Raw genomic sequence first — 19,611 nt, 5'->3', positions numbered from 1 at the left:
TAGAAAGATAATATGTAAGCTGATTCTTACATCTCTCCACTTCTTTTAGGTTCTTAGTATACAACGATCTATCTCTCTAGAATAATATAAATAAGCATAGTTTCACTTAGAAGTTAAGTGATTTAAAAAAAAAAAAAGGTTAGTGGTTATGAGATTAGAAAGAGTTGATGACTCCCCTAATTTTGTCCCTTTTCCAGAGTAAAAACTTCATATATTTCTGTACTGAAAAGTATACATTTGTTTAAAGAAGCAACAGTAAAATTAAGGAGACAAATTTTTCTTTCCATTATTTTCTTTCTCTATAACTGAAGTGATACTTGTTTTCCCATATACCTAAGTCGTTATGTTAAAGTCAAAAAAATAGATATACTTAGATTGTATGAGTATCTATTATTTGTTTTCCTCTCTTTTTCTAAAAGCTGTTTTATTAATAATGCATTTTGTTGTTTGCCTCAGTCACTTTCTAGTAGTCTTTCCCCATAGAACTTTTGTTCTTTGCCAAAACTAACAAAACTCTAATCTTGTAACATATAGCTACCAGGTATATGGTATCTTTAGCTTATCGGCTCTCTACCAAGTGGAAGGAAATTCATTCCATCGTCAGTCATGTAGAACCAATATTGATCATTTTGTTGATTTGATTGATGGTGTTCTATAGTGCCATCTTACTTAAATTATTGTAGTCATCAGTATACTGTTTTGGTTCTACTTTGCCCTTCTGCATTTTTACTTGTCTTCCAATCTTTCTCAGTAATCTTCATATTTGTTTTCCCTAAAAACACAATAATATTTCAGTATGTTCATATAGGAAATGAAAGAGATTTCCTACAAAACAACTACAGAATTTTAAAAATTATTTGGGAATTAACTAAAAGTAGTTGGGAATTTAAATGCATATGTAATTAAGTAAAAATTTTAGAGACATAAAGGAAGACTTAGAAGTTATCTTCATTATTCATTTGAGAATTGTGTTTTCTCCTCTGAATCTAAATATCCAATTATTAGCAGGCTCTGATCATTTTAAAATAGGTATATGTAGTATCTGTTCTCTGAACAAATTCATCTTTCTCAATTAGGTCAATATGTTATACCATTTAACAAACTGTCAATTTAGTTTTCTTCCATAAACTACTTACACAAGATTACAACTTTGAGGACACAGATTTGACACTTATTTTTTGTTTGAAGTGACAAAGTATGGTATTCTTTTCCAGATATAGATCGGTGTTGTCAAAGAAGATTGTCATAGTAAAGCAGGAATAAAAATTGCTTCTTGCTTTTAAATTTCAAATGTATTTTCACAACTTTTTTAAATGACTTGATTTTTAAAACCCATGTGAGAATTGTTGAGAGAGAGAGAGAGAGAGAGGTCCTGGTATAGGGTACCAGAGAGATTGAATAATATTCAGGTAAAGTTAATATAAAAATTGCTGGTTGTTATATATATATATATATATGTGACTATGAGAAAGATTTAAGGATGAAGACAACTGTACTCTGGCCCTGAGTGAAAAAACAGTAGGGAGAAAAAACAGTGAAAAAAACTGAGCCATTTGGCTTTCTTTTTAAACCCTGTAATTTTTTTTTTAATTGAAATTTTTCAAAAGGAAAATAATGTAGGCATAGATGGTACATTGAAATTACATTTAACAGAATGAATGGATAAGTGAATAAAAAGGCATTTGGTAAGTGCTTACAAAGTGCTTACAAAAAAAAAAGACATTGCTTTCAAGAAACGATGTATTAAATTGGTGAAAGACAGTACATAAATTTGAACTATAAGTTAAGTGGAAAAACTCAGAATTCCTAACAGTGCAGCAGCACCTTAAGGGTATGTCAACAGGTCAGGTGATAGTGCCCAGGTGTATGAAAAACAGCAGCGGGCAGATGGCAAGGCCTGGAGGGTTTCAGGATGTAATGGTCCTTTTATCTCACTGGAATGCTTGTAGTTGGTGACTCCTACTCATCCATTTGGTGTGAAGATATTTCCATGTTATACATCCCATTGAACCATCCCATGCAGTCTGGGTAAACCTGTGGAATGCTGAGACAGGGATGAATGTTAAAAGATAGCTTCCCCATTTCCTTCCATTTGTCATTTGGGTAGAATGTGGATACAAATAGCCTGCATATATTCTGATAACAGTAATCTCTGTGTAAGAGATAAAAATACTGATGTATAACCAGAAAACAATGGCTAATTATGTCTCAGGAGCAAACCATAATAGAGGGGCTCAGATTATGTCCCAAATATCACTACATTTATAGCAATAGGGTTTTAGAGAACCATCCTCCATTTACACATATGCAGCATTAAGGAGGAATATTTTGAGTAGTCCTCCTAAGTCATCAGAAAGGAAAAAAGAGGAAAAGTAGAGAACAGAAGCCAGAAGTTTAATTTATTTTCCTGTCCTGCTTTGAAAGGACCAAACAATCTGGTTCATTTGTTAGGCCATACCAAATCTTTGTACTATACAATAGGTTTTCTGATGTAAGGTAGTGATAATGAGCTGGAACAGCACCAGAAATATCAGGGCCATAGCACATATGATGACGTCTTCAGTATAGTCAACAGTTCATCATGCATCTGTAACAAAGTGGCTAAAAGGTCATAAGTCTGTTGTATGCAACCTGTCCCAGCGTCTCAGTTGATACCGATACTGCCACCCACTCAGTGTTTTCTGGCTTATCTACCAAAACCTTTCTTTTATAAGATCTCATCAAGGAGATGATATTAAATCTCTCTCCCTCTCCCTCCTCCCGTCCCACCCCTCTTCTTTCAGAGGGGCTAAATAAGGAATTGCCCTTACCTTCACTAGCCACTCAGAATTACTGCCATATTAGCAATTGACCCACTCTCTAAACTCTGCTGTTCTTTTAATGGCTCTGATATTTAATTCAGTGAAGAGCATATAGTGTTTCTGACGGATACTAACATGATCCTAAAACAACTTTATTCAGTGGGAAGCATTGGCAAAGTCAGTGGTCCTAATTTCAAAGAGGAGAATCAGATTGTCTAGTCCTACACTCCAGGCCTCAGACCACTTGGCCAATCACAGGCCTCGCAATCGGTGTTGATGGAAATCTACCCTGTCCCTCTAAACTCTCTCACATGCCAGCCATTCATCCTGGAGTTCACCCCACCCCACTTGCCAGAACTCCTGTTCTCTAAAGTATCTATCCCTTCTTATAGGTTTAGACATGATTGAAGTATGTTTTGCATATTCTCTCTTACCAGGCCTAGTGTGGAGGCCTTTACTTCTGGTACAGGCACAGACTGTGGAAAGAACTAATAATGTCAGAGGGATCCAGGGAAGCATGATTTTGAATGACGAACCATCTTCATTTATTAATAGAAGTCTCCTGGGTCCTAAGTAATCTTTTGAGAGTCATTACCTTGCATCACCCAACTCACAGGTAACTCTGAACAAAGGGTGATATATGTGTTATCTGTTTAGTGGCAATTAGGATCTAGTAACAGGTGAGCATCTGCTTTTCAAAAGTACAATTGTGATTGGCTGCTTTGGGAAATTCATACCTTTCAAAAGGCCCACTTTTATTAAAAAAAAAAAAATCCCTAAACATGGTCCCTACAAGATCATAAATCCCCAAGAAGAGACACTAATGGACAACCTACATTAAATATTTCAGGGCTGTAGTCTTTTCTAGGTCCTACTAAAAAGCTGAACTTGGTAAAACATGGACCATCCTGGGTCAATTCTGATGGGGATGTAGAGTCTCTGAAGCCTGAAATAGTTAAATAAGTCTCTGGGTTTCCTTCTATAGATAATAAGAAAGGGGAAGTAACAATACCTTATCCTAGACTGCTACCCTGTGTCCTGGACTGCTTGGAATTTTCTGGGTTTTCTCTATCCACAATATTACCCAAAACTTGGCCAAAGCTTGACTTACTGATTCTTGCATTTTCTTAGATTTGATTTTCCCCATTTTGTTACTCATCTGGATCTGCGGTAGCATGACCTGATATAGCCTGGTCATCATTACATCTTTAATGTAATTTTCTACATCAGTGCCCCCCAAAAGGGAAGTAGAAATAGAAACAACAGTTACAGCCTTTATGTAATGTTTTAAGATTTACAGTTTATGTATCAATCTCATTTTATCCATATCGCAACCCTGGGGAATGTGCTATTATTATTATTCTCATTTTTACAGATGAAGAAAATGAGGCATATGGGGCAAGAGATTTTGGCTGGTTCATACAGCTAGTAACTAAAGACATACTGCAACTCAGTTCTTCTGACATTAGGTCCAGTGCTCTGTCCATTGTACCACCTAGTAGCCTCATAAAAAGATCATCCATCACCCCATACCATTGATCATAAACCTGGACTGCTTTGTCTACCACATTGATAAGTTTAGGAATGGCAGTAGTTATGAGTGTAATGATTTTGTTCAGTTCCCTGTGTCCTCTTGTAATCCACCGGATACCATCTGCCTTTATGATGAGTCACAGAAAGTTGTTATTTTTTTGGTATGAAGAAGTATTCCAGCTTCCTTCCCTCTCTGTCACTGGAAAAGAAATACCTTTGGGTTCCATTGTGGTATTAATTGCATAGTATATCATTTGGGCAACTCCAGTGATTTTCATTTGTCCTTTTGATTGTCAAATGAGTCTACACAAATTCTCAAGAACTCATGAACTCCACTCCTTTGTTCTTCCCTCTATAACTTTCTTTGAATGATCCAAATACAGTAGGAGCTTTAGGAGATGCTTTAGGCTTTGTTAGAGCTAAAAAGCCCCTACTGTTTTTGGTGCTGAATTTCCCTAAGCAGTTTTTACTAAAAACCCGATAGACTAGTCATTCTTGCTTTTTTATCAACCCCATGTTTCAGTAGTCACAGTTAAAACTCATTCTGAGGAGTATCATCTCCTTCTACCCATCCAGCAGAGTGGCCTTAAGGGCTATGATCAGGGACAATCTTGTTTATTTTCATATCCTTAGTATTTAACTTATTGTATGGAATATAGCAGGTGTTTAATAAGTGTTTTTTCATTCATTCATTCACATTATGTCTTCATTGTTTGGCCTATCAGAACAACTACTTCAAAACTGTCAAGTATATTATCCCAACTTCTAGTGATATACTTTGGAGGTGGAGAGACATTTTTAATCGTGTCAGTAATTTTTTTCTTCCTCAAACAATCTTCTGTTGATCTTTGATTTATTTTCACCACTGTAAAGGAAGTTCATTTAAAACATGCCCAAGTTTAAAATTTTAGAGCATGATATATACATCTATGTGATAACTATATTGACACACACAGATATGCATATATATGTATGTTTACATAGATGTGTTAATTTGTAAATGGTATACATTTGATATTATTAATATACCTTATAAAACAAAAATAATTGAAAAGAATAAGGTACCATTTTTATAAAAAAAACAACAAAAAGTTATATATCTCTTTTAATTTTTTTAATGACAGTGTAGTTTTAATATGCTTTGTTATTTTTGTTAATTTAATTTTAACACTGAGAGCAGTTTTTGAAAGTCTAATTTTTCAGTTGATAATTTGATACTTTTTTATGACTATCATAATTCAGATAGATTTTACTTCTAGATGGAGGAAGTCATCATTTGCTATATAGCAAATTATGATAGTAATTTTTTCAGTCCTGTTTTCCAATTATGCCAAGATTTGTTGAAATGTAATACATTTCTTTCTTCTATATGTCAATCAATTTTCCTTGAAAAACTCTTTGGAAAATATTACATTTTTATATTTTTAACGAATTAAGATCCTCTTAATTCTGTTTCCCAATTTTTAAAAAAGTGCACAGATAAGAGAAGCTTTTATAAGTAACTCATTTATGTAGTTTTAAACAACAAACACTTGGTTTTTAAATGTCTTGCTAAGTATGATGGCTTTATAATATTGTGAATATCTCAGGGAATGGTATATATTTCCAACTAAACTTAGCACTACATGTTTGAGTACCATATGTGATATATGCTAAATGAGGACTCCAGTGTTAATCTATCTAGTAAATCTTAATAAAACAAAATTTTTTTAAAAAGTTTTTTTAAAACTCCCCCCCGCCCCGATTTATTAGAATAATAGTGTGTTGGTACACAGTTCCATCCCATCTACTTTTAAATATAATCTTTTAAGGAAGTTTTTTTTATTGAAGCTTTTTATTTTCAAAACATATGCAAGGATAATTTTTCACCATTGACTCTAAAACAATTTTTTTAAAAGATGAAAAAATCTAAATATAAATCAGTCAAGAAATATTTATTAACCGAATTTTTATGTGTCAGGCATTCCACTAAAACATTAGAAGGCCATTTCACAACTTAAGTCGGCACAATTAAATAAAGTGTACAAATATGCTATATAGAACAAAAAGGAAAAAGAAGAAGACAACACTGGAATTAAAAGGAGTTTAGAAGGACTTCTATAGAAGATAGATTTTTATTTGGGCCTTGAAGGAAGTCAGTAAAATTAGTAGACAAAAATGAGGAGAGACAATATTTCAGGGTTGGAAAATAAATAGAAAGCACATTAAGCCCAGAGATGCCCTGTCTTTTATTTGAGAACATCAAAAACATCAGGGTCACTAGATTGAAGAATACATGGCAGGGGATAAGATGTATGTAGGAAGGCTAAAAAGACGGAAAGGATTTATATTATGAAAGGCTTTGAATGCCAAACAGGATTTTATATTTGATCCTGGAAATAGAGAGCAATTGACTATTGAGTAAAGGGATGCAACATGGTCAGATGTGAGCTTTAGAAAAATTACTGTGGTGGCTAAATGAATTGGAGTGGGAAGAAACTTGAGGCAGGAATACCATCTGGTTATTGTAGTAATCAAGGCATGAGGTGATGAAGTCTTACACTAATAGTGGCAGTAATAGAGAATAAGGAGATGTATTTGAAAGATGTTGCAAAGAGGAAATCTTTTGTCCTTGTCAACAGATTGCATAAGAGAAGAAAGGGTGAAAGGATGGTGAAGAGTTGAGGATGTCAATTAAGGTTATGAGCCCTTAGGAGTAGGAGGATGGGCTTGCCCTCTAGTAAGAAGAGTTTGTGGGAGATGGAAGTTCTAGGGAGGGCAGGGGGAAAGACAATGAGTTTTGGTTTTTGATGTGTTGAAAATAAAGATTTCTACTGGACGTCCATTTTGAGATATTGGAAAGACAGTTGAAGATATGAAATTAATTAGAGGTCACCAGAAAAGTTAGAATAGATTAGACAGATTTGAAAATTATTAACATAGAGATGATAATATAATTCATGGGATTTGATGAAAGTACCAGATGAAGGAGAAGAGAAGAGGACCCAGGAACATCCTGATATTTTTCTGATAGTTTCCCCTAGGAGATCCCTTGAGATCATTGTTAACCCAATGATTCATGGTCAGAGTGATCAGAGAGCCAGACTTGGCAGGGTAGTAGTCATTCTGAATTTATTGAAGAAATTTCCTCAGTGGAAACTTTTGCTAAAGAAGTCATCTCTCTTCCCCTCCTCTTCTCTCCCCTTTTCTTTCTCCCTCTCCTTTCTCTCCTCCCTTCCCTTCTTCCCCCCCTTTCTCTGTCTCTCCCTTTCCCTCTTTCTTCTTTTTTCCCCCTCTCCTCTTTTCCCCCTCTTTGCCTCCTGCTTCTCCCTTTTCCTTTTTTATCCCATTTCCCCCTCTTTTCTTGTTTCCTGTTATGTTTGTGTATATATAATATATATTTGCGTATATAGTTTGTGTATATTAATGATCAACTAATCCTTTTATAGAAAATGTTTTAAACCAGGCAAGTCACACCCCATTAGTGTTTCATGCAACTCTGTAAAGCCAGATCAGGGTTGGTAAGCAAAAGTTGCTCACTGGGAGTTTCTTTTGCCAATAAATTCTTAATTTCCCTTTTCCACCCCTATCCTCCAACCTTAACACCTCCCAGAGTTTTATAAAACATTTTAAACTAATAGTATAGAATGTCCTGTCTTCTTGTCACTAAATAGCAATTTCTAAACTACCTCCTGCTCCAACATACCCACACTAGCAAGACATTGAAACCTCATGACTCTTCTGCCATTTTCAGTGTTGACTTTGTGGGTGCTTTTACTGACTTTATAGACTTTATATGGATAGAGTACTAAAGACCTGGGTTCAGGTTTTTTATGTGTAAAATGGTGATAGTAAAATCAATATGAAATAAAAAAAACCCCTGTATTTGAGGTTCAATTATCCATCCATACCATATATATATATGTATATGTATAAAATAAAAATATGTGCACCAACACATGTGTAATCTATAAGTTTTAAAATACTATAAATATTAACTATTACTATTTGACCTTTTTAACTTCAGTGATCCTCTGTTCATTTATTATTTTCCCCTCTATTTAAGTTTGAGTATTGGTTGATTTGACCTATAAGGTCTCTTCCATCTCAATTATCCTAGATTTACAACTGACTAAATTAGTTCTTAGAGCAAATGAAACTGGAATCAGAGTAGTAAGAAATAGAACTACTATTTGGGGGAGAAAACTAAGACATTAAACCTTATTCTGATGTCCCCAAAGAAAAAAATACTGGGTAGTGACAAAAGCCAAAGAAAATGATCTATACTTCAAGATTGAATCTATTCCATGTAAACCAAGAGCTAGTTTTTTATTTCGATTTGGGGGAGGGGGGGGGAACGAACTATAGTTATGATAGACATGAACTATATAGTTATGATGATATGATATAAATATTATATATAGTTATGATTGTTTCAATAATGCTTTATATTTTTCAAAGCAGTGTTTTTCTGTTCTTACTAGGAGGCAACTAGGTCTTCCCAACTTCCCAAAATTGTCTTGTATTTTTTTTTCTCTTGGTATGTTCAAATATGTTTATACTTTTTAAACTGGGTTTGATCATGACTTGACTGAGACTAGTTTTGTTGATGTTCAGAACACAAGGTTCCTTGAATCCTCACTTACCTGTACACTGAGTATAACAGTACTCATCAGTTCAATTAACATACCATATATGTGAATTTAATTTTGCATCACCTCTAGCAAGAGTCTTATGTCACAAAATTGTTAGGAATTCTACTTCCTTTTAAAGTAGTCAAACTTAAAAAAGCTAGGCATTCCGGAAAGATCAGTTGGCTATGATTCAGAAGATCTGCATTCTAATCCTGGCTCTTAATATTTACTAGCCATATGACTTTGGGTAAGTCTTATTTGTATATTTCTTTATTTCTCATATTGTAGGTTGGATTCAGGGACGTACTATGTCTTTTTGCACTTTTAATTAATTGTATGATCTGTTGCTTGTGGCTTTTAAACTTGTTTTTAGTCTGAATATAAAGAACTTAATATTTTTATCGACTTGAACAAAGGAGAATTTAGAGTAATGCAACTTTATATTTAAAGATGACTTGATAATACTCATACATAACATTTTTAGGGGAATTTAATTTCAATTATCCGAAATTCTTAGCGTGCATTAGAAAAAGTATTTACAATAAAATTGTTCTAAGCTCTCTTGCCTTAAATTCTGCTTTTGTTCCATAAGTATTCTTCCATTTCAAACCCTTGTGAATTTTTTTTTAATTAAGAGATTCTAGATGATAAAATTGAATTTACATATAATCCCATCTTTCTGATTCAGACAAGTCAGTTAAAATACATAGAGAGATTAGAAACTTTTTATTAATTGAAACTAAAGAAATGTAACAATTAAAACTACTGCCTATAAGGTTCCTACTGGTCAACTGATAAACATGTTATGTTAAATTGGATATGTTTTATATCTTCAAATTGAGTAACTCGATGAAATTTAGACTTTTAAAAAATATTCTAGGTTCTTTGTAGTGTGTGGAGCAGTTACATTTTGTAATATAGGTTATAACGATCAAGTATCTTTGAAATGAAATTTTTTTGAAAGGAAAAAATTATAAACTGAAAATTAATACTAAATAATGGCTGACATGTTTTCTTGAAGATAAATTTTTGTGAGAAAAAGCAGTCTTTCAAAGACTCCAAAGCTAGATTTACTGAAAGCAAACATCTTAAAAAAAAAATCTATTGTATCCTCCATGAATATTCCAAACTTACATATGAATGGATTGATATTCATGGATTTTAAAATAGTAGAAAATAACTTGGCATTATTTGATTTAAAGATTTGGAACATAGACTAATAATTACAAGTCATGTGACTTTGGATAAGTCAAAGAGCACCTGATCTTTATAGTTCCCAAATTTTAGGTCAGATCCAGTAATAGACTGGTCCTAGTAATGGCCTAATAGCAATAATATTCTGTTGGAAAACAGAATTATTTCTTGTTACTTTACTAGAGTGGTTTAATATTTTGGTAGAGATCATAAAATGGAAAGAATTAAATTACTGTATTAAATTAAGTTACTTTTTGTGGGAAGGTACTTCTGAAGATTCCAGCTACTAATATCAGAGCTAAAGTGTTACCCAAATTTGAGAACTGTTTGGCTCACACGAGACAATTTTAATTGTATTATTATTATTATTATTATTCTTGAATGAATTTTCAGTATTTGTAAAATTTTAGGTAGCTTACCACCCACTTTTGGGTTAACAGTTAAAGCCATGCTACTATAGTATATGTCGCCTCATTTTAATAGAATGTGTAAGAATCAAATAATTTTGATTAAGGCGATTGAGCTCAGTACATGTCCAAAGTGTATTTTGGTAGCTAGGAAATGTGTGTGATCTTCCCTTCAAATACTCTTCTCCTTTTTCTCAAAACCTAGGAGTCACTCTCACTTCCTCTCTCTCTCTCTTACCCCCTCTATCCAGCCTCTTGACAACACTGGCCAGTTTCATCTTTGCAGGTTCTCTTGACTCTCTCTTCTGACATTGTCCCTATCCTGCTGCAGCCCTCCATCACCTCACACTTGGACTATTGCAATAAGCTGATGATAGGTTTCCCTCTTTCAAGTCTGTCCTTCTCCCAATGCATTCTCCATTTAACCACCAAAAGAGATTTTCCTAAAACACAAGTCCAGTCATGTCACCCCCTACTTATTAAACTCCAGGCTCTCCCTATTGTCTCCAAGGAGCAAATACATTCATAGCCCTTCATAACCTAGTCTCTTTCTACCCTTTCAGTCTTCTTATACTTTACTCTCCAACATGTGCTCTTTCAATTCCAGTGGTACTGGCTTTGTGGCTGTTCATGAACAAAAAACACTGTCACTTAGATAACCAGGCATTTTCTTTATATGTCCCCCATGTCTGGAATGCTTTCCCTCCTGACTTCAAGTTCCAGCTAAAAATCCCATCTTTTTATAAGAAGCCTTTGCTAGCTTATCTTAATTCTAGGGTTTTCCTGCTTTTAATGAACTGTCTTTTGCCTCTATTTGTGTCACCAAAGCCTAGCATAGTACCTGACACATAAAGGATACTAAATAAATGTATATTGGTTTACTAATACTGCACCAAAAAAGTTGGGGTCATTTATAATAAACTTCTTCCTTTCTGACACCAAACATTTCTTTGATATTTCCTTCTTCTCAAGAAGGAATTTTTTTTGGGGCGGGGGGACGTAGGCCAGTTTCTCTACAAGTGATTTGAAGCTACTCCACTCTAATATTATTTTGCAAGTAACCTCTACCATCCCCACTCTCTTCAGTCTTCTGGTTTCTTATTCTTCTTTGCTGGTTTTTCATGTCACACTCATTTACACTGGGTTCCCCTAATGTCTGTCCTGGGTCTTATCTTTTAATTGTATTATATTATTTAAGATCTCATTAGTTCTGTTGAATTCAGTTATCTTCTCTATGCTGATGATTCTCAAATCTCTATGTACTATCTTAGTTTCTTGGGTGCTATAATTTTGCTTTCTAGTTATCTTGAATTGGATATCACTTAGGCTTCTCAGTCCCAAATTTCTAAAATGGAGCTCATTGTTTTTCTGTGCTGCCTTCTTCCCTTTCCTTTCTTTTCAACTTTCCATTTGTTCTTTGCTTTTGCACTTTTTGTAATTTTCTGAAGTCTCCATGCTTTTAAGCTTGGAATGTTTTGCCTCCCCAGATACCTTCAAGTTTTAAGTCAAATACCACCCTGTCCCCCATTCTATTTGTGATTATCTTCCATATGTTTATTTCCAATCAATTAATCAAAAAAATTTTTGTCATATGCCTACTGTGCTGTGGGCCAGGCACTACACTAAGCATCAAGGATACAAAAAAGATATAAGACAGTCCCTGACCTTCTGAAGGAGCTTACAGTCTATGGACTCTAGTTATTTACAGGTTTTTCTCTTATTAAAATCCGTGATTTCTAAGGATAGAGTAATATTTTTGCCTTTCTTTGTATGCACAGAGCTAAGCATAGTGCTAGGAACCATTTAGTTGATACTTGTTGATGTTGACTTTACAGGTTTTTCTCTTATTAAAATCCGTGATTTCTAAGGATAGAGTAATATTTTTGCCTTTCTTTGTATGCACAGAGTTAAGCATAGTGCTAGGAACCATTTAGTTGATACTTGTTGATGTTGACTTTATATAATGAAAAATCAGCTATTTATTAAATCTTCACTGTCAAAAGTATTCATCTGGTTATTTTTTTCTCCCTGACATTAGTATTTCATTGATTTAGTCAACTCATTGAGGAAACCTCTACTAAAGCAGATCAGCCCATGCTCAACAATTTATTATCTTGGAGTTGCCTTAGGCAATGAGAAGTTAAATGGCTTATGGTCTGTTGGTTTATATCTGAGGCTTTTCAACTTGTTTTGACTGAGGCGATCTAGTGATACAAAAATAAAGAATGCCATAGTCATTGAAACAACATGATATAATGCAAAGAATAATGTAATTGGAGTTAGGAGAAGCCTGGGTTTAAATCTTGATTCCTAGCATTAGCCATTTGACTATGAACCTGTCTCAGACTCAGTTGAATTTAGCATATAAAACAAGAAATTTTCTTTCTTTCCTCCCTTTCTCCCTCCCTCCCTTCCTTCCTTCCCACAGCTAGTAAGTATTAAATATCTGAGGCTAGATTTGAACTCAGGTCTTTCTGACTCTCAGGCCAGTACTGTCTACTGTGCCATCTGTCTGCTTTTCCTTTGGGTTTTCATAACACTGTTTTCTCTTGATATGACTCCTCCTTGTCTGCCTGTTCTTTCTTGGTCTTCTTCGCCAGTTTTTCTTCTGTGTCATTTCCTCAAACTGGCTATTCCCCAAGGTTTTGTCTAGGTCATTCTTGCCCCTTCCTTCTGCATTTTCTCTTTTAGAAACCTCATTTTCTTCCATGATTCTAACTATTATTTCTATGCAGATTACCTATCTATGTCTAGATAATTATATGAATATATACATATCCATCCCTATTCTCTCTTGAATTTCCAGATCATTTAATTGCATGCTTGACATTTCAAATTGGAAATTTGGAGACATCTTAAATATACTATGACTAAAACTTTATTCATTATCTTTCCTCCTAAAAAATCCTTTCCTAACATAAGTTTGCCTATTTTTGTTAAAATCATTATCCTTTCAATCTTCTAGGTTCATAAACTTGGAATTATCCTGTAATCCTTATTCTCTTACTCTACAGTATCTAATCAGTTGCTAAATTTTCATTTCTGCCTTTAAACAACATTTTATGCATACAATCTCTCTCTCCCTCTCTCTCTCTCTTTTTTAACAATAATATAATTACCCCCTCAATTCAGGCCCTTAGTAATTCTTGCCTAGATTATTGGTTTGCAAATTGGTCTCCCTATCTAGAGTTGCTTACGGTATTAGCCCATCAATTCTATATATTGATGCCAAATTTTCATTGAGGTTTGATCTGATCAGATGTTTGCTGTCAAGTCAACTCTAAAAAAGTTGACTTCCTATTGCTTCTAGTAACGAATATAAATTCTTCTGTTCAGTTTTTAAAATCTCTTTGGATAGTCCTGTACTTTTTGCCAAGCTGGCCTCTCAGGAAAAGAGTGCACAGAACACTGTCCCCCATCTCTGTCACTTTGTATTGGCTCCTCACTCTTCCTCATGCTGCCTATCAAATCACATGTCTTATATCTGATCCCTTTCTTTCTATTCAAATAGTTACCATCTTAGTTACATTAGCTGTCCCACTTGCCTGTAATGTACTCCCTTTTTATTTTCTAACTTACAAAAACCCATGTCTTCTCATAAGATGAAACTTAAATACTATCTTATATATGAAGCCTTTCTGGATCTCACTCCTATTCCCCTTCTTCTAATCCTTGGTGGCTTTCTTCCCAAAATATTTTGTTTAGGGGCTTCAAGGTCCTTAGCAATCAATTCTGAGATAGCATGAAGGACCCTAAAGTTCTAGTGTTCTGCACCTCAGAGATCCAAGCTCAGGAAGTTGAGTTCAACTCAAGAAGTTCAGGAACTGAGTAAAGCCAATCAGTCAGCATAAAAATACAGCTCAAGATGGAACCTGACCCCTGGCACCAAGTCCCAGTTCAAGAATTAAATCTGGAGAGATAAGAAATTTTAAAAAACAACATACCTTTATTAAACTAAATTAAAATTACTGTAAATTTATAGATTATCTAAAAGGATATAATAACTCTCTTTTTAAAATCAGTAAGTCCTTATAAAGTACCTCCTTTGTTCCAAGCATTGTTTTAAGTACAGGGCATGTGAGGGCAAAAAAATGAAACTATCTCTGTTGGTAAGGAAATTGCATTCCATTGGGAAAGACAATAAATTCATATGTTTGTGTACACACACACACTCACACTCACACACACACACACACGTATGTATACACACACAGAATAAATACAAACATAAACAAAAAGATGTTCAGCTTTGCCAGTAAATTATTCTTAGTTGTAAGTCAGTGTCTTTTATTTAGCTTTTGGAATATTGTATTCCAGAATCTCCTCTCATATAGAAGCTACCAGGTGATTCTGATAGCAGTCCCTTCATATTCAAACTGCATTCTGGATGCTTGTAGTGTTGTTGGGTTTTTTCCTTTGTTGTGGGAGTTCTCAATTTTGGCTACAACCTACCTTGGACTTTTCTCCTTTTGTGGTTTCTTCCAGGAGGTGATAAGTAGATTCTTTTTATCTTCAATTTGGTCTTTGGTTCCAGTAGATCTGGGCAGTTTTAATTTGAGATTTCTTGAAATCTAATGTTCAGGCTTTTTTTTTTTAAGTCATAGATTTTCAAGAAATCCAGTTCTTAAATTATTTCTCTTTGACCTGTTTTCCAGGTCATTTGTTTTGTTTTAATCTCAAATATCTTAAATTTTATTTTTTTCAATCTTTTGTTCTAATATTTCCTGTTGTCTCATGGAATAATTGATTTCTGTTTCGTCTGTTCTAGTTTTCAGGGAGTCCATTACTTAGGTAAGGTTTACCACTTTCTCTTCTAAGCTTTTTATTCTTCTTCCAATTATTTCTACCAGAGCTCTTATTTCATTGTGAACAGATCACTCAGCAGGGGCAGCAAGGTAAGCAGCATTGTATCAGTTCAAGATCTTGCATCCTATCAGAATTGAACTGTGTCTTTAAATACCCATGATATTAAAAAAAATAATAAAAAAGGAGGATGCCAGAGAGATGCTGCTTATGAATGCTATATTATTGTATTCAGGCAAGTTACTAGCACTTGTCCGTTTGTCTATGCTTTACAAAGTAATTAACAGACTCAAAATAAGTTAAATATATCTTTCTTGTCATCGTCTTTTAAGTTTTACAGAAATTAGTCTTTTGGTTTGCATGCCTGTGTTTTCTAACTTTAGATATGACATCTATAATTTGGGATATAGGAAAAGGAAATTAGCTTGAAGTCCCCATTAGTTAATATGGAAAGAAAGCATAAAATGTATTTATTATGTTTTATAAAAGAGTAATCAGATTCTCATAAAAGTTAATAACTTAGAAAATGTTAATAACTCATTAGTTTCCAACTAATTTTCAGAATCTAGAAGTTTGGGGTAATATGGTATAAAAGAATAGGAAACTGTAAAAGTGTCAGTTGGAATTATTTAAAAATATTTGTTGATTTAGAAATATTGACCAGTTATGTTATTATGTTTACTATCTAGAATATAGTATAATAATATAATTATAGCTAACTTATACATAGCACTCTATTGTTTGCAACACTTTTTGCATATTTAATTTCTTGATCCTCATAACCATTCTCTGTGGAAGGTGATATTATCCCCATTTTACAGAGGGGAAACTGAAATAAAGAGAACTTAACTTACTTGACCTGGGCTCCGTACTATTAAATATCTAAGGCAGGATTTGGATTTAGATCTTACTAAATCTAAGTCCCAGATCACTTAGCTCTACCTTATTTATATACTGTCATTGAGAATTAATGCTGTTTTGTTCTCCCTTTTTTTTTAATAGAAAAAATGAATGCACCAAATCAGCTTCCTCACAAAGACATTTGCAAAACAGTAGAGAATGTGGAAGAACACAGTTATAAGCAAGAAAAAAAGATCCGAGCCACTCTTAGAACAACAGAACGGGATCATAAAAAAAATGTACAGTGTTCATTCATGTTAGACGCAGTGGGTGGGTCTTTGCCAAAAAAGCCAATTCCGGATGTTGATCTCAATAAGCCTTACCTCAGCCTTGGCTGTAGCAATGCTAAGCTTCCGGTTTCTATGCCTATACCTATAGCCAGAACTGCACGCCAGACTTCCAGGACTGATTGTCCTTTGGAACGCTTAAAATTCTTTGAAACTTTACGACTTCTGCTAAAGCTTACCTCAGTCTCAAAGAAAAAAGACAGGGAGCAGAGAGGGCAGGAAAACACTTCTGCTTTCTGGTTTAACCGATCCAATGAACTCATTTGGCTGGAATTACAAGCCTGGCATGCCGGACGGACCATTAATGACCAGGACCTTTTTTTATATGCTGCCCGTCAAGCCATCCCCGATATTATCAATGAAATCCTCACATTCAAAGTAGATTATGGGAGTTTTGCCTGTGTGAGAAATGGAGCTAGTTTTAATGGTACTTCAGTGGAAGGACAGAGCAGAGCACCCCCAGGAGCCAATGCTGTGGGTTATTCAAACTATCACGAACATCTCCAACGCCAGCGGGTCTCCTTTGAACAGGTAAAGCGGATAATGGAGCAGCTTGAATATATAGAAGCACTTTATCCCTCTTTGCAGGCTCTTCAAAAGGACTATGAAAAATATGCTGCAAAAGATTTCCAAGACAGGGTGCAGGCACTCTGTCTGTGGCTAAACATTACGAAAGACTTAAATCAGAAACTAAGGATTATGGGAACTGTTTTGGGCATCAAAAATTTATCTGACATTGGCTGGCCAGTGTTTGAAATACCGTCTCCCCGACCTTCCAAAGGAAACGAGCCGGAGGAGGAGGGGAGTGACACAGAAGGAGAAGTGAAGGAATTGGAAACTACCACCGATGAAAGTGAAGAAGAACATGTTCTAGATCAGGGTGTCAAGGACTTCAGGCGGGCCATGGAGAGCAGTTTGGACCTCCAGCCCCAGGACCATTTTTCAAGGAAGTTTGACAGACTGGAGTCTGAAGATGAATCTATTGGCTGGGGAGCGTCCGAGTACAGTGCTGAAACAGGCTATAGTAGATACTGTCTGACTTCTATATATAGACCATTTGTAGACAAAGCTCTCAAACAGATGGGTTTGAGAAAATTAATTGTAAGACTTCACAAGCTAATGGATGGTTCTTTACAAAGGGCCCGTATAGCACTGGTTAAGAGTGATCATCCATTGGAGGTAGGTTTCTGGTGGACATTAAAAAAGAGATGGTAGTTTTTTTTTAATTTTCATGTTTCAGTTCAATTGTATAGTTTATTAATTTAGTATTTATCTCTTCATAGTGGTATCTTCTCTTATTGTTTCCATAATCATTAGTTGTCTTTTCAGTTTAAAAGGTTTTTTTTTTTTTTAAGTGAATAATTTAAATGAAATTGAAATACCTTATTTTTGTTTGGTAAAAATTAAATTAAATAATTGATCTATAAGGACATTAAGCAAAGTACAAGGTGTACTTAAGGGGGTGGAAATCAAGAATTCAAATGTAACCTGAAGAAGAGACAAAATAAGAATAACATGAAAAGAGATGAGAATGAGTGGAGGTCTCAAAATTGACAGAAAACTTATTTTGAGATAACATGACATCATTTCTGCTAAAAGAGGCAGAGCTCATAGATTTAAAGTAGAAGGGACCTTAGAGGGAATGGAGACCAAAAACGATTTAGTGATTTGTCCAGAGTGACACATGAGGGAGAGAGAGAGATCAAGAGGTGAAAGTCAGGTGCTGTGACTCGATCTCCAGTCTTTCCCTTGACTGTTGGTTGACATGCTGTTGAATTAAACAAGGATGGCATATAAGACATTGGAAATAATACTTCTTGTGTTGTCTACCTAAGACTAAAAAGAATTAGGATTGGAAAGGAGGGCCTGTGGGGAAAGTTAAATAACCTTATCTTTGAAGAGAGGAGCAAGGGCCAACATGTATAATTGTGTATACTACATACACCCAGACATAATGTGCTCAAAGTGGTGGTAGTGGTGATGATGATGATACTATTTATGCACACAGAGGTATGATCTGGATAGGAACCCACATTTTTTAATTCACATTACCAGTCTAAATTATGAAATCCCAGATCTATTGATATAAACTTGTCACCTATATTTTATTACTATTTTCATATGAAAAATTAAATGATGATATAAACCTAAGTTTTTAGCATCTAAGAACTTCTTTAAGCTTAGGGTGATAGAATTGAATGAACTGAGGAGATGTGAAATCACCACTCTTGGAAATCTTAAAAAAAATCTGCCCTAATGTTTATAGGTATTTTAGGGACATAGAGCTCTGAGACTCTTTCATCTGCATTATTATATAAGTAGAGTGGGGAGAGTTGTTTGTTTTTGTAATATAAATCAATTTGGTAATGAACTTCTAAGATGAATCTGCATAACAGATAACTTGATTTTAAGTAAGTTTATATTATGTGCATAATACACTTTTTAAAATGTATATTTATGTGCCTAAGGCCATAGTAAAGGAGCATGTGTGAGTTTATCTTTTTTTTAGTTGAAGTGAGGGATTATATACAATTGATCTAGTATATGAGTCACAGAGATCCTTCTTGTGCTATGTATGCACAAAGAAGGAATGATAATAATTTTTAATTGAAGCTTAATTAAATTAGATAAAAATTTGGGAAATATACTATAATACTCTGTTCTTTAATTATAACATTCAAAGTTTATAAAACATCTTACATTCATGATCTTCAGTTGACCCTCATGACATTTAGATATTACAGGTTTTAGCAGGTCTTTCTGACTATTGGCCTGAACTATAACTCATGACTGTCCTTGATGTGGGACTGCTGGTGATATAATTGTGTCCAAGCCTTCCCCTCCTCCCCCAAACCTGCTTCCAAATCCTGATTTCACCTTTACTAATATTAAGATCTAGGATAAGAAGGAATGGGGACAACTATCCCCAGTTGAAAGAGGATTGGATTTGGAATCAGAAAACTTGGATTCAAATCCCTTTTTGACCACTTGTACTGTCTTTGTTACCTTGGGCATGGGTTTGGACCATAAATTTAAGTCATTACCTATCATGCTGACTTATTGTGAGCAAATA

General features: G+C 34.5%; 1 protein-coding gene across 8 annotated transcripts in view; it reads left to right on the top strand.

Annotated features, from left to right (window-relative positions):
- Positions 1–19,611, top strand: part of MAP3K4 (mitogen-activated protein kinase kinase kinase 4) — a 124,289-nt gene that overhangs the window by 52,860 nt on the left and 51,818 nt on the right. For all 8 annotated transcript variants that reach the window (XM_031937527.1, XM_031937524.1, XM_031937523.1 and 5 more), the window contains exon 3: positions 16,354–17,717. In XM_031937527.1, the coding sequence (XP_031793387.1) occupies positions 16,354–17,717 (1,364 nt within the window). The remainder of the gene's footprint in view (positions 1–16,353; positions 17,718–19,611) is intronic.

Source organism: Sarcophilus harrisii, chromosome 4 (genome assembly GCF_902635505.1).
Source record: "Sarcophilus harrisii chromosome 4, mSarHar1.11, whole genome shotgun sequence".
NCBI lineage: Eukaryota > Metazoa > Chordata > Mammalia > Dasyuromorphia > Dasyuridae > Sarcophilus > Sarcophilus harrisii.
Note: the sequence above shows the minus strand (reverse complement) of the source record. Positions and strands in the feature narration are given on the sequence as shown.